At 63.5% G+C, this 14240-nt stretch overlaps 1 protein-coding gene across 1 annotated transcript in view; it reads left to right on the top strand.

Annotated features, from left to right (window-relative positions):
* GPR179 (G protein-coupled receptor 179) overlaps positions 1-14240 on the top strand; it is a 39893-nt gene that overhangs the window by 16676 nt on the left and 8977 nt on the right. Inside the window, exons 3-10 of the mRNA XM_075911231.2 lie at positions 2924-3026; positions 3720-3949; positions 5151-5219; positions 6450-6559; positions 6968-7206; positions 8880-9018; positions 10727-10832; positions 12924-13070. Coding sequence (XP_075767346.2) covers positions 2924-3026; positions 3720-3949; positions 5151-5219; positions 6450-6559; positions 6968-7206; positions 8880-9018; positions 10727-10832; positions 12924-13070 — 1143 coding nt within the window. The remainder of the gene's footprint in view (positions 1-2923; positions 3027-3719; positions 3950-5150; positions 5220-6449; positions 6560-6967; positions 7207-8879; positions 9019-10726; positions 10833-12923; positions 13071-14240) is intronic.

Raw genomic sequence — 14240 nt, 5'->3', positions numbered from 1 at the left:
CCCTGATCTGCTCCACCCCCTTCCCCAAGTCCCACCCCTATGCCCTGCTCTGCTCCACCCCCTTCCCCAAGTCCCGCCCTTATGCCCTGATCTGCTCCACCCCCTTCCCCAAGTCCCACCCCTATGCCCTGCTCTGCTCCACCCCCTTCCCCAAGTCCCGCCCCATGCCCTGCTGTGCTCCACCCCCTTCCCCAAGTCCTGCCCCTATGCCCTGATCTGCTCCACCTCCTTCCCCAAGTCCCGCCCCTATGCCCTGCTCTGCTCCACCCCCTTCCCCAAGTCCCGCCCTTATGCCCTGATCTGCTCCACCCCCTTCCCCAAGTCCCACCCCTATGCCCTGCTCTGCTCCACCCCCTTCTCCAAGTCCCGCCCTTATGCCCTGATCTGCTCCACCCCCTTCCCCAAGTCCCACCCCTATGCCCTGCTCTGCTCCACCCCCTTCCCCAAGTCCCGCCCCTATGCCCTGCTGTGCTCCACCCCCTTCCCCAAGTCCTGCCCCTATGCCCTGATCTGCTCCACCTCCTTCCCCAAGTCCCGCCCCTATGCCCTGCTCTGCTCCACCCCCTTCTCCAAGTCCCGCCCCTATGCTCTGATCTGCTCCACCCCCTTCCCCAAGTCCCACCCCTATGCCCTGATCTGCTCCACCCCCTTCTCCAAGTCCCGCCCTTGCTCTGCCTCCCCACCGCTTCTCGATGCTGCTCCTCCCCTCCCCACCCAAAGCCCCCTCCCCCACTCAATGCCAGCTGGCAGATTCTCAGGGCGCTTGGTGCGGGTTGATCCCCTCCCACGCTCACTGCCGCAGCGGGAGCCGGAGCGACCTGGCAGCCTGCTCCGGCTCCGCCCCACCCCCAGCCCGCCGCCCTCCGTGTCACTGTGCAGTGCCCGAGGGTCAAGCGCAGCAAACTGGGAGAGGGCAGTGGTGTGGAGTGGAGCAGGCTGCTGGGTCACTCTGGCTCCCGCTGCCGTGGTGGGGGGAGGGTGACCCCTGCTGCTGCCCCACACCAGGTCCCCCAGGCTGCCCGGGGCCCCGTTCATAGGACAGTGGAGGCAGCCACAGGGCCAGGGGTGGGCTCTGGCTCTAGAAGCTCTCCGTGCGGAGGAATGTCAGAGCAGCACAGCTGCCTCTCCAGTCCTCCCCCTGCAGCAGCCGCCTGCCCGCCGCTGGGTTCCTAGCCAGGCAGAACAGGAGCATCCAATGATTTGCTCTTTGTTCCCCAAAGGGAGCAGCTCACTCCACTGCCAGACACTTCCCAGAGCTTGGAAAGGGGAGGGGCGCCTGCCTGCAGGGCAGCAGAGATCCCAAAACACTGAGCACAGCCACCAGGGCAGCATGGTGGGATAATGGCGGAAGCCAGTTCCCTCGACAAAACAAACAGCAGAGTCCACCCTGGCTCTTTGTCGACAATGAAGGGAGGGGGAAAGTAAATTCCTCCTGGGGAGGGATGTTTTTGGTCCCTGAAACTGGGCGTTTTTCCTGAGGAAAGTCGCTCGGCAGCGTGTGCGCCCCTGCTGCGTGGTTGCCAAAAGGCCGTTTGGGGCAACGAAACTTGGTGATGATGACTTAGCCTACATGGCCAGAGCAATGTGGGGAGCTAGCCCTTGCCGCGCGGGCACTGTCGGGGGGCAGAACAGGAGCCTGGGCCGTCAGAGATGCCGGCACAAAGCAGAGGATGCGGAAGAAGCGCAGGAACACGCTAGAGCTGTGGGGAGAGCCAGGAGAGTGAAAAGATGGGGGAAGCTGGCTCTCCACCCCTGTGCTCACCCTCTCCCCGCCCACCCCACTGCTCAGACCAGCAGAGCCCCCAAATGTGAGCGTGGGGGGAAGAGACATGCATCATAAGAACACGGAACATGAGAACGGCCAGGCTGCGTCAACCAAAGGTCCATCCAGCCCAGTGTCCTGTCGGCCCACCGTGGCCAAGGCCAGGAGCCCCAGAGGGAGGGAACACAACAGGGAACCATCCAGTGATCCCTCCCCAGTCGCCCATTCCCAGCCCCTGACAAACAGAGGCTTGGGACAGCATCCCTGCCCAGCCTGATGGGCCTAACCTCCATGAACTTAACTAGCTCTTTTTGGAAGCCTGTTAAAGTCCTGACCTTCACACCATCCTCTGGCGAGGAGTTCCACAGGTTGGCTGGGTGCTGCGTGATGCAAAACTTCCTTTGGTTTGTTTTAAACCTGCTGCCTCTTCGTTCCATTGGCTAGTTCTCGTGCTACGGGAACAAGTAAATCACTTTTCCTTATCCACTTCCCACTTTCCATCTAACCCCTGGACCAGCCTCCCTCCCTTCTGCTTCCAGCCTCCCCTTTGGAGCCCGTGCCGTCAGCCGCGAGACAGGCCAAGACTGCTTAGGGGAGGGAGAAACAGCCACCTCCTGTCAGCCAGAGCAGCGGCCGATGGCGGTAGTGCCAGGCGGGGGCATGTGGATGGCAGCAGGGATGCCATTTGCTGCCAGCACTCCCGTGGGTCACAGCTGGGGCTCTCCAGGCTCCTGCTCTGCTCCCCCCTTTGCATCCCATCTGTCCCCTTTCTCCACTGACATCTGGGCTCCGGCCTGGGCTCTCGACAGGCCGCTGGCATCCGGCTTTGGGCCTCGTGGCCGCGGCGGAATTCTCCTCCGGGGATTAGCGCTGGGCGGCATTACGCCTCCATTTAGGGCTTTAGGAGGGATTTGAACAGCGGGCTTTGGCCTGTCGTTCGGAAATGTTGGCGCACTGGCTTCCAGAGATCAACTTAAAGGGCCAAGGGACCCCAGTGAGTGGGGGCAGCGGGAAGAAGGTGGACCCCCCCCCCCATGCCTGTGCCATTGAAAGAAGCTATCTAGATCTCCAGCTGGGAGGGGTCAGGGAGAGGAAAAACAGGACCCTTGGGGCTCCAGAGAGGGGGATGGGTGGAACTCACCCCTCGCCTGTTTCGTTTAGTGCGTCCCGCAGGAAAGCCGCGGCTTCGTCCTCGGAAGGTACCTCTGCCTGTGCAGGCCGGGATTCTACGGCGCAAACAGGGCCACCGGCGCTGGCCAGTCCGGTAGGTGGCAGCTCGGCATGGCCTCCCCCGGCCGGAGTGTCCCGCCTGGATGGCTGGGCTGGGTGTTTCCCTTGCGGCACATCCAAGTGCAAAGGCAAAGCACGGTACTTGGGTCTTCTCGTGGAACCCACCCCCCGTCACTGCCACACACACCCTGCTTCACAGAGGCAAGCTGAAGCTAAGTGACTTGCCCATGGCCGTGCAGAATGGCGGTGGCGGAGCAGGGAGCCAAAGCCAGATCTTCCACACCCAAGGCTGGTGTCTTCACCACTGCGCCAGCCTTCCTCTCTGCCACACCAGCACGCCACCCCTGCCCCTGCCGAGCCTTCGAAGCCTCTGGCTTCTCTGCCCCACAGTGTGGAACAGCAGCCAGGGGTTTGGACCCTGGGGGCAGATCGGAGCCCCGCTTTGCCTTCACCTTGTTCCGCTCTCCCCACCCTTCATCAGCGCCCGGGGGGGGGGAGGCTGCAAACTGCAGGGCCCAGCCCAACCGGCTTAGCCAAATCAGTCCCGGCCTGCGTGATACGGATGCAGCGGCGTGTCTGGACCAGGCCTTCGAGATGCCCAGGAAGCATCACGATTTTTGCCCCAACCCTCGGGCTACGATTGGCCCCAGCCCATGACTGACTCGGTCTGGCGGGGAGAGCGAAAGCCACCTTTTAACCTTCCCACCTGTCTTCTTTTTGCCAGCAGGCCCGAAGGGGAGCTCGGCCCGGGACGCAGGGCAGGATGGAGCGGCGACGGCTGGGAGCTTGCTGGCCTGCCGGCCCTGCAGGGAAGGCTGCGTGACGTGCGTGGACGACAGCCCCTGTTTGATCCAGGAGGACTGGCCCCTCCGGGCGGCCGTCCTCGCGTTCCAGGCCTTCTGCATGCTGGCCGTCTTCCTCAGCATGCTGGTCTCCTACCACTTCCGGAAGAGCAAGGCAAGGCCCCCGGCTTGGGCAGAGCAATGCGATTTTACTGCCCCGCCCCATGGCTCTTGGGCGGTCCTCCCCCCTGCGCGCCTCGGTGCCAGATGGCGGACCCCCCGGTGCCCGGTGCGAGTTCTCGGCCGTGTCTTCGGAGAGGGAGGAACGCAGGATTCTAATCCCGGCTCGGAGGCCAGGTCACAGAGGGCGACGTTTTTGGTGGTCTCTGCTTTTAGGGGCCTCTGTTTTTTGGGCCCCCCCCCCCCAGGGAGCACCTGCAGCTGCTGTTGACTTTGGCTGGAGCGGGGCGGGGGGTGCCCCGCACTCCTGTATCAGTCAGATCTTGCATGTCTCGAGCGGGGTGCCCATCGAAAGGAAGTTGCCAAAATCAGAGGCTGCTCTAGGGCATGGGAGGGTCCCAAGAAAGCTTGAGCCTGTCCTGTGCCCTGCCCAGGCGTCGATTTCTAGACCCCTGCAAATCCGCAGATACCCGCTTCATATTCACGGCTACCAAGGGCTGATTTTTGCAGCTACAGATGCACACAAAGGTAGTAGCCGCACAGAGCTCTGCCGAGGGCACTGAGGACAGGACTGGAAGCGAAGGGATCCGAGTTGTCTTCCAAGTGCTGCCTCAGAGCCTGGACAGGTCACTTTCCCTGCTCCGTGCCTCAGTTTCCCCATCAGTAGAATGGGTCAGTCCGGGGGTGGGGGGAGGCAGGGAGTTGCACACCCTAATGAAAGTTTGCAACGTGCTTTGGGAGCTTCATCCAGAAGGCACTAGGGGCGGCAAAGCATTCTTGGTAGCAGCTCGGTCCTCCCCTCCTGCTCCATTGAAAATAAAAATTCTCCGCTGGAGTGAGCACGGTGCCCCCATGCTCCTGGTTGTTTCCACTGACAAGGGCAGCTGCTGCTGGTGCATCCTCCCCCTGCACCGGTGCACTAGCTTAACTCCACTTTCCAGCAATGCCAGTGGGATTAGCTCCCGAGCCCCGAATACATCTACGAGTTGCATTCCAGAGGGGTGCCCCTGAAGCTTGATTTTGGGAAGGGGGGGCTGTGGTAGGATGGCCGTGGGGCACCCCCACCCCCCAAAGTACAGGCACATTCCGGAATAATTTCTCCACCTTCAGCTTCCCTGCAGATCCATCATGCGCTTGCGTGGCCCATGCCCCCACCACCTGGATTCTCTACCACGTCTCTCTCTCTGTTTCCGCAGAGGATCCGGGCGTCAGGCGTTATCCTGCTGGAGACCATCCTCTTTGGATCTCTGCTTCTCTACTTCCCTGTAAGTCCCTGGCCTGCGGCAGGGGGGACTGCTCTGTCTCTTTCCCTGAGCCCACAAGGGCCCAGCCTCCTCCTGACTCGGAAAGGCGGCCAGGCCGGATAGACATCAATCCTTTCCCTCTTTCCAGACCGTCCAGTTAGAGGACCTTGTGTTGCGGGGCCCTTGATCCTAGCCAGGACAGAGAGAGATTCCCACGAGGGGCCAAATTCAGACCAGGGAGTTACACCTTCTTTTTGCCCCAAGGAAGGCACGCCCTGGGCAGCTAGCCCGTCCCACCGCACATGCCAGCCCAGTGATGCTATTTTCAGTGCTCTCGCTTGATCGGCGCTAGCACACATCTCTCTAGTCGAGCGGGAAATCACACCCGGAGTCTGTCCGCCGGGTCCTGCCACCGATCCACCGTCCGGCGGAGGATTCAGCAGCCGGTACAGCTCTCCCAGGCCTTGCACATGCCTAATTTCCCTGGGGAGGTGTCTCCGGCGTCTAATAAAATCTCGCAAGCACCTGCGAGATGAGCAGGAGTCAACAGCGCGGCACTGGTGCAAAAAAAGCACACTTGGTTCTGGGTGGCACAAGCAGGAGTGTGGTGAGCAAGGCACGAGAAGTCCTTCTCCAGTTCTGCTCTGCGCTGGTTAGGCCTCAGCTGGAGGATTGTGTCCTGTTCTTGGCGCCACATTTCAAGAAAGATGTGGAGAAATGGGAGAGGGAACAGAGAAGAGCAACAAGAATGAGGAAAGGTCCAGAGAACAGGAGCTAGGAGGGAAGGCTGAAGGAATTGGGCTTGTTTAGAAAAGAGAAGACTGAGGGGACATGAGAGCAGTTTTTAAGTATCTAAAAGGGTGTCACAAAGAGGAAGGTGAAAAATTGTTCTCCTTGGCCTCTGAGGACAGGACAAGAAGCAAAGGGCTTAAACTGCAGCCAGGGAGGTTTAGGTTGGACGTTAGGAAAAACTTCCTGCCTGTCAGGATGGTTAAGCCCTGGATAAGTTGCCTGGGGAGGTTGTGGAATCTCCATCCCTGGAGATATTGAAGAGCAGCTTAGACAGACACGTGTCAGGGATGTACTAGGTCCTGCCGTGAGGGCAGGGGACTGGACGCGATGACTCTCGAGGTCCCTTCCAGTTCTAGTGCTCTAGGATTCGAAGAAGCAAGGGGCTTAAACTGCAGCCAGGGAGGTTCAGGTTGGACATTAGGAAAAACAAGTCAGTCACTCCCCCCCCTTTTTGCCCAGGTGTTTATCTTGTACTTCAAGCCGAGCATTTTCCGCTGCATCGTCCTGCGCTGGGTGCGCATGCTGGGCTTTGCTATTGTCTACGGGACCATCACCCTCAAGCTGTACAGGTAACGCGGGCCAGGGCCCGTCGGGCGGCGCGGCCTTCTGCCAGCCCTCCCACCGCCGCCATGGGGCCCCGGTGATCAGGGCCACCCCGAGCACCCGCACCCACAGGGGCTGCACTCAAAGGCTGTGGGGCAGGAACGGTGGGGGCAGGGGCAGGGGCAGGAGCGGCGGGGGAGGCTGGGGCAGGGGCAGGAGTGGTGGGGGCAGGGGCGGGGGCAGGAGCAGCGGGGGCAAGAGCGGTGGGGGCAGGGGCAGGAGCTGCGGGGGCAGGGGCAGGAGCTGCGGGGGCGGGGGCAGGAGCGGCGGGGGCGGGGGCAGGAGCGGCAGGGGCGGGGGCAGGAAGGCAGCAGTTGGCCACTGAAGGAAAGGCCCCGGGATGCCAGAGCCACCGCCTCGCTCTCCGGCTGCAGGGTCCTGAAGGTGTTCCTCTCCCGCTCGGCCCAGCGAATGCCCTACATGAGCAGCGGGCGGGTGCTGAGGATGCTGGGGCTGATCCTGCTCCTGGTGCTCTGGTTCCTGGCCGCCTGGACGGTGGGGATGCTGGAGAACATCGACAAGAACATCCCGCTGGTGATCCGCTCCCGCACGGCCACAGGGCTCCAGTTCTACATCTGCGACCACGACCGCTGGGACTACATGATGGTTGTGGGTGAGACCCTGCGTCCGACGGGGGGGAGGGGAAGGGGCCTTCCGTTTGCCCAGTGACCCCTCTGACCCCAGTCCTACAAGAGCCAAAGGACACGTGGGGAAGGATGCTCGAGAGACTCGGGTTTCTAAGCCCACGCTGGAGATCCCACCCTGTAGCGTGAACTGGGGTTGACGGGCCGGATCCAGGTCTCCCAGCCACGCTAACCCGTCCGGACTGCGTTCTACTGACCCTCTCCCTCCAGTCAGGCTGCAGCTGCGTCCACACGGCAGGGCGACAGGGCTCGGATCCGCGTCTCAGCAAGATTTGGGCTCTGCCCCACCCCCCAGCACGGTCCGAGGGCTGGCGTCCTGAGCGCTTGCTGACTGGGGTCGGGCAGGTGTGGGGGTGGACAGAAGTGGGGGCCTGGGCTCAAACCGCAGTCAGAACCCATCTTAGGGTGCAGGTCCGCTGCCCCCAGCCCTGGCACAGGGCAATTCCCAGCGAGGAGGCGGGAAAGCCACGAGCCGGTTCACCGGGAAGCCCACGGGGCCGGGTTTCCATGCCGACGCTTCGCCTGCACCCCAGGTAGCCCCCAGGACATCCACAGGCCTCCGCCTGCTGTCAGGCACCACTTGAGAGGAGCGAGAGCATCAGGACCTGGCCCATGGTCAAAATGGCACCTGGAAACGCACCTTGCTAATACAAAAGGCCAGGCATTTGGGTCCCTCTGCTGATTGGCTCTCCCTCCTACTGTGCTGTGGGGTTTCCATAGCCGGCCTCCGTTCAGGCTAGCTCCCTGTCGACAGACAGAGCAAAGCATTGTGGGGAAGCAGCCCTCAGGGCAGTGATGTGTGAAGGCAGAGCTGGTCCCTGCCTTTTTTGGGATTCCCTCCTAGCTCTGGGAGCACTCCGTGCTGGGGAATGTCCAAGCAGCACGGCAGCCTCTCCAGCCCTCCCCCTGCAGCAGCAGCCGGCCTGCCGCTGGGTTCCTAGCCAGGCAGAACTGGAGCATCCCAATGATTTGCTCTTTGTTTGTTCCCCAAATGGAGCAGCTCACTCCGCTGTCAGACACTTCTTGGAACTTGGAAAGGGGAGGGGGCGGAGCCTGCAGGGCAGCAGAGATCCCAAAACACTGAGCACAGCCTGTGTTCAGGCACGGTGGGATACTGGCGGAAACCAGTTCTCTCGACGAAACAAATGGCAGAGTGCATCCTGGCTCTTTGTCGACATTGAAGGGAGAGGGAAAGACAAATGTCTCTCGCAGGGCTGGAAGGTTTTTGTTGCCAAAACTGGGCGTTTTTCCCGACTAAAGCCGCAGGCTGGCTTGTGGCTCTCACTGGCTTGTGGCCAAAAGGCAGGTTTTGGCGCCAAAACGTGCCAGGGTAGACAAGGCCCTCAGCACCACAGTGCTCCTTCCCTGCAACCCAACTGTGTCACTTGGCCACTGTTGAGGGCGTGCGGCCTACAGGCCATTGGGGCTCGGGGCCAAGGGAGAGCGAAGTGCTCAGAGGATGGGCATGGGAAAAAGCTGCCCTCCTCTCCGGGAAGTCATGGCAGCTAGCTCGCCTTAACTAGTCCCTCGCCCGGCCGCTGCCTGCACTCCCTGGAGCACCGCGCCCCGATACACGACCCCCAAGAGAAACGAGCCCCGGTCTTTACTGCTCTTCTCTCCCTCTCTCTTTCGCTTCTGCCAGCGGAGATGCTCTTCTTACTCTGGGGGAGTTTCTTGTGCTACGCCACCCGGACGGTGCCCTCCGCCTTCCACGAGCCTCGCTACATGGGCATCGCCCTGCACAACGAGATGATCATCTCGGCGGCCTTCCACGTGGTCAGGTGGGTCAGGGACGCCGAGGTCCCCTCTGGCTGGGGGACCTGCCTGCCCGGGGGGCTCCCCAGCGCAGCCCAGGTGACACAGAGCCTGGAGACACACGGACCCCATTCCCGGGCCTCGACGTTGCACCGGCGCCGAGCCTCGTGCTGTAGTTGTCAGTCGTGGGGGCAGCTTGAGGTCGCCTCAACAGCCTGCCTTTTCCTCCTCCCCTTCCGCTCTCCCAGCTCAGTGCCAAGGACGCCGGTCAGTTGGGACGCACAGGCAAGCTCCTGAACCCCTTAGGCAGCGCTAACCCCCCCCCCTTTCTGGTGCAGAACCAATGGTGCGCCCTGCACTGTCCCACCAACCCCAGCGGCTAGACGCTCTACAGTGCGGTCTAGTGGTTAGAGCAGGGGGGTGCCAGGGTTCTGTTCCCAACGGGAGGGAGTGGTTCAGGAGTTAGAGGAGGAGAGCAGGAGTCCTGGGTTGTAGCCAATGACTGTCTCACGTGTGGCGAGTCACTTGGTCTCTCTGTGCCTCAGTTTCCCACCCCTGGCAGCACAGTGCAGATAATGACACTTACTGGCGTAGTATAGCTCAGAGAAGTCCTGGGAGACTGGCAGCGTTGCCTAGCGGGGAGCGCCCCGGAGTGGCACTCAGGCGATCTTTCTATTCCTGGCTCTGCACCGGCTCTGTCGGGCGAGGGGCAGCAAGTCGTGGCCTCGCTCCGTGCCTCAGTTTCCCCCGGTGTAAAAGAGGGGCAGCGGGAGCGAGCTTTGCGATCAGAGCCAGGGCTGAGCCTGTCTGACAGGGAAATGCGGAGGGAACGTAGGCAGCGCCTAGCAGGACAGCAGGCATTCCCGGGGGCGGGGTTCCTATCACCGGGACAGCCCCTTAATAGTGAGGGTTGGCTGCCCCCACTGTGCCCAGCCAAGGGCGGGATAATCTAATTCACCGGGCCGGACGCTGGGGCCTGGATTCATCTTTAATCAGGCTTTCCTGGGGCCAAACCCCCGTTTGGGGCGTCTCCCCCTCCAGCTGTGCACAGCGGTATCGCTGCTGTCTGGGGTCCAGGCAGGGGCGACTGGTGAGGGGGGATCTGGGGTGTCGCATGACCCCCCGAGTCGGGGAAAGGGCCGGGACAAGCCCCTACAGCCCAGGCCCCGCCTCTCCATGCTCTGCTCCGCCCCCACCCTGCCTCTTCCTCCAATCAGTGCAGCCTGGGGGGAACAATGGGGCCGGGGATCTGCCGCCCCCCACTGTTTCAGGGGGAAGTGGAGCGACACAGCCCCAGCTCGCCCTGCTCCCCCCGCTGCGTCACCCCACGTCCCGCCAGGGAGCGCAGGGCCGGTCCCACCCCTCCCCTTGGCCGGCAGAGCATCCAGCTGGGGCCGCCCTGCTCCGTTTCCCTGGCTGCTGCCGGTGAGCGGAGGCGGGTGCCAGACCCCTCCCCTTAGCTCCCCCATGGCCCTTTGCCCCTCCCACCCTCAGCGTTTGGGGCGTGACCCCCCGGTGCCCCCTGGGTCAGCAGAGGGGAACCAGGCTCCAGCCCAAAGGAGCTGCCCCTGGCTGCCAGACGAGGGGGCAGAGCGGCAGGGAATGGGGCCCAAAGCCGCGCTCAGTCCGGAGCCAGGTCCCACGAAGTGCCTGGAAAGATCCCCAGCCCCCGGGGCAGATGGGGGAGGGAGAAAGTCCAAGCGCAGGCCCCTCTCACCAGCCTCCCCCGTCTAGGTTCGTGATGGTCCCCTCCCTGCACCCCGACTGGACGCTGCTGCTGTTCTTCGTCCACACGCACGGCACCATCACCCTGACGCTGGCGCTGCTCTTCGTCCCAAAGGTAACCCGCTGGCAGCAGGCTCGGGCCCAGAGCGTGGGCCTGGCCCCCGCACTGCTCGCCCCAGGCGGCTTTCTCCTTCCTCCTCCCGCTTCCCTGGGGCAGAGTCCCCGGTGTGCCAGCTCCGCCGGCACCCAGCCCTCCCCAGCCTTCCCTGGGGCAGAGTCCCTGGTGTACCAGCTCCGCCGGCACCCAGCCCTCCCCAGCCTTCCGTGGGGCAGAGTCCCCGGTGTACCAGCTCCGCCGGCACCCAGCCCTCCCCAGCCTTCCCTGGGGCAGAGTCCCCGGTGTACCACCTCCGCCGGCACCCAGCCCTCCCCAGCCTTCCCTGGGGCAGAGTCCCCGGTGTACCACCTCTGCCGGCACCCAGCCCTCCCCAGCCTTCCGTGGGGCAGAGTCCCCGGTGTACCAGCTCCGCCGGCACCCAGCCCTCCCCAGCCTTCCGTGGGGCAGAGTCCCCGGTGTACCACCTCCGCCGGCACCCAGCCCTCCCCAGCCTTCCCTGGGGCAGAGTCCCCGGTGTACCAGCTCCGCCGGCACCCAGCCCTCCCCAGCCTTCCCTGGGGCAGAGTCCCCGGTGTACCAGCTCCGCCGGCACCCAGCCCTCCCCAGCCTTCCCTGGGGCAGAGTCCCCGGTGTACCATCTCCGCCGGCACCCAGCCCTCCCCAGCCTTCCGTGGGGCAGAGTCCCCGGTGTACCACCTCTGCCGGCACCCAGCCCTCCCCAGCCTTCCGTGGGGCAGAGTCCCCGGTGTACCAGCTCTGCCGGCACCCAGCCCTCCCCAGCCTTCCCTGGGGCAGAGTCCCCGGTGTACCAGCTCTGCCGGCACCCAGCCCTCCCCAGCCTTCCGTGGGGCAGAGTCCCCGGTGTACCATCTCCGCCGGCACCCAGCCCTCCCCAGCCTTCCGTGGGGCAGAGTCCCCGGTGTACCACCTCCGCCGGCACCCAGCCCTCCCCAGCCTTCCCTGGGGCAGAGTCCCCGGTGTACCATCTCCGCCGGCACCCAGCCCTCCCCAGCCTTCCCTGGGGCAGAGTCCCCGGTGTACCACCTCCGCCGGCACCCAGCCCTCCCCAGCCTTCCCTGGGGCAGAGTCCCCGGTGTACCACCTCCGCCGGCACCCAGCCCTCCCCAGCCTTCCCTGGGGCAGAGTCCCCGGTGTACCACCTCCGCCCGCACCCACCCCATCCCCAACCAGCCCCCCTGGGCTCGCAGATGCGGCAACGCTGGAAAGAGAGGGGCAGCCGCAGCCGGGCACAAACTGAGCCAGCAGACAGGCAGTCTGTTCCTCCCCGAGCCAGGAACCGTGGGGGCTGGGGCAGGCTAGGGCTGCAAGGACTGCCCCACGGGGCTCTGCAGGGGGGCAGGTCCGTCCCGCCTGCCTGCCCCATGGCACCACCTACGCCCAGGGCTGAGGTGGCGGCGCAGAGCTGGCCGAGGGGTAGCTAGCGCCGGGAGGGCTGGCCTGCGTCGCAGTGCTGGGCCGTGCCTGCTGGGTCACCCACCAGCGAAGGAGGGCCAGCCCCTGCACTCACTCAAGTGTTGCAAAAACCGGGGTGCCGAGACCTGCCCCCCATTAGCTGCCCTGGTTAGTAGCCAGGGCGGGGGGGCACTGTATTTAGCACCAAGCCTGCCGCTTCCCTGGCACCACCCAGCCAGGCTGATCTACCGCAAGCTCTGCCAGGCCGGGAGGCACCTGCCCTCATTGCCACCTTCCCTGGGGCTAGCTGCACCTGGGCTCCTCGCCGGGGAGCGTGGCCACACGCCCCTGCGCCCGCCAGCCCGGCTCTGTGCGCACCGGGGGGGGGGGAAAACGGCGGGAGAGGCCAAAGAGAGGTGAGGTTCTACCCACCTGAGCTGTAGCCTGTCCCCCTCTAACTAGCCAACTCACAAACAGCCCCCCCCCCCCGCAGCATGGGACTTGGGACGACGCTCCACCTGTCCCTGCATCGCAGACACACCCTTGGTCATTTTGGAGGCGGGCGGGGAGGTGGCCCCGGGATTTGCCGGCAGGGGAGAGGCCAAACTTCTCCGCCCCCCCCCACCTGCATAGCAGCATGGGGCGCCAACCCCAGCCCCCGCTCTCGCCCCCCAGTTCCTGCACGCCGGGGCGCCCCTGCGGGAGGAGATCGCGGCCGAGGTCTACGAGGACGAGCTGGACATGCGGCGCTCGGGCTCCTACCTGAACAACAGCATCGCGTCGGCGTGGAGCGAGCACAGTCTTGACCCCGATGACATTCGGGTGGGTGGCACACTCAGGACCTTCTTTTGACGCTAGCTATACAGAAGTGCAGAGTAAGAGTTGCCTTTTGCAGTCTTTCACCCAGTGGGGTGGCGAGGGGGACCTCCCTCCGCCAGCGGGGGACGAGGGGAGGGAGAGGAAGCAGGGGGCAGCAATCCCGGGCTGCCGGATGGTCTGTAGAAAAGCCGTTATGAAGGCTTGACATATGCAGTGCCATTGTTAGTCTCCAGAGTAAACGCTCAGTTGAAATGTGGGGGAGGGGGTGAACAACCAAGCTCTAGGGTTGTTAGGTATCAGTTAACTGAATATTCCTGTAACTGCACCTAATCTTATTGGTCACAGCATGGGTTCCCAAACTGGGGGGCACGAGGTGACCCAGCCTCTCCCCCCCCCCCCATCATTCCTCCCTCAAGAAAGAGCCCGGTCCATCTGGGGCAGACTTCAAAATGGCCACCTTAAAAGGGCAATACCTGCTCTGCTTTTAGTTTTGCTGCTAATTTTTTTCGGCCCCGGTCAATTCCTTTTTTTCCCCCTCAAGTTTTGCTGTTATATTTTTTTTGGGAGGGTGGGGGGGCGTGAGGGTTTGTCAAAAATCAAAAAGGGGGCGTGATGCCGAAAAGTTTGGGAACCGCTGGGTTACACGAGTGTTCAGTAGTCCCCGGGGACGAGGCCCCACTCCCGAGGGGCCCCCTGCCACTCCATGCTGCTGCCTCTGTATCAGAGGCAGCAGCATGGGGCGGCAGCAGCCTCTATCCACGGGGATCCCACAGAGCAGTCTCTGTCCTGTCTGCCTGCCCCCCCACTGCCGTCACGCTGCAGCAGGTGACTCTGTGTGAGCCGATCCATGCGGGGAGCTGGCTTGAAAGCTGGCATCCTGCATGTACCAGCTCCCGCCTGCCCCTCCCATCCTCCGTGCTGCTGCCTCTCTATCAGAGGCAGCAGCGCGGGGCAGAGGGGCGCCGGCTCCCGCCTCCCCCTGCCTCCTTGCTGCCTCCAATACAGAGGCAGCAATGCGGGGGGAGGAGTCTATGTAGTCGTTAGGATTTAAGATCCGCCCAGGCTTATCGGTTAATCGTTTACACAACTATTCGGTAACCAACTTCACTCCTCTCTCCAGGCCTGATCTTTCCAGCCCTTACTCACGAGAGCCACCCGCCAGCCTCTTGGCTC

Source organism: Pelodiscus sinensis, chromosome 29, assembly GCF_052426305.1.
Source record: "Pelodiscus sinensis isolate ZL-2025 chromosome 29, ASM5242630v1, whole genome shotgun sequence".
NCBI classification, from domain to species: Eukaryota; Metazoa; Chordata; order Testudines; family Trionychidae; genus Pelodiscus; species Pelodiscus sinensis.
Note: the sequence above shows the minus strand (reverse complement) of the source record. Positions and strands in the feature narration are given on the sequence as shown.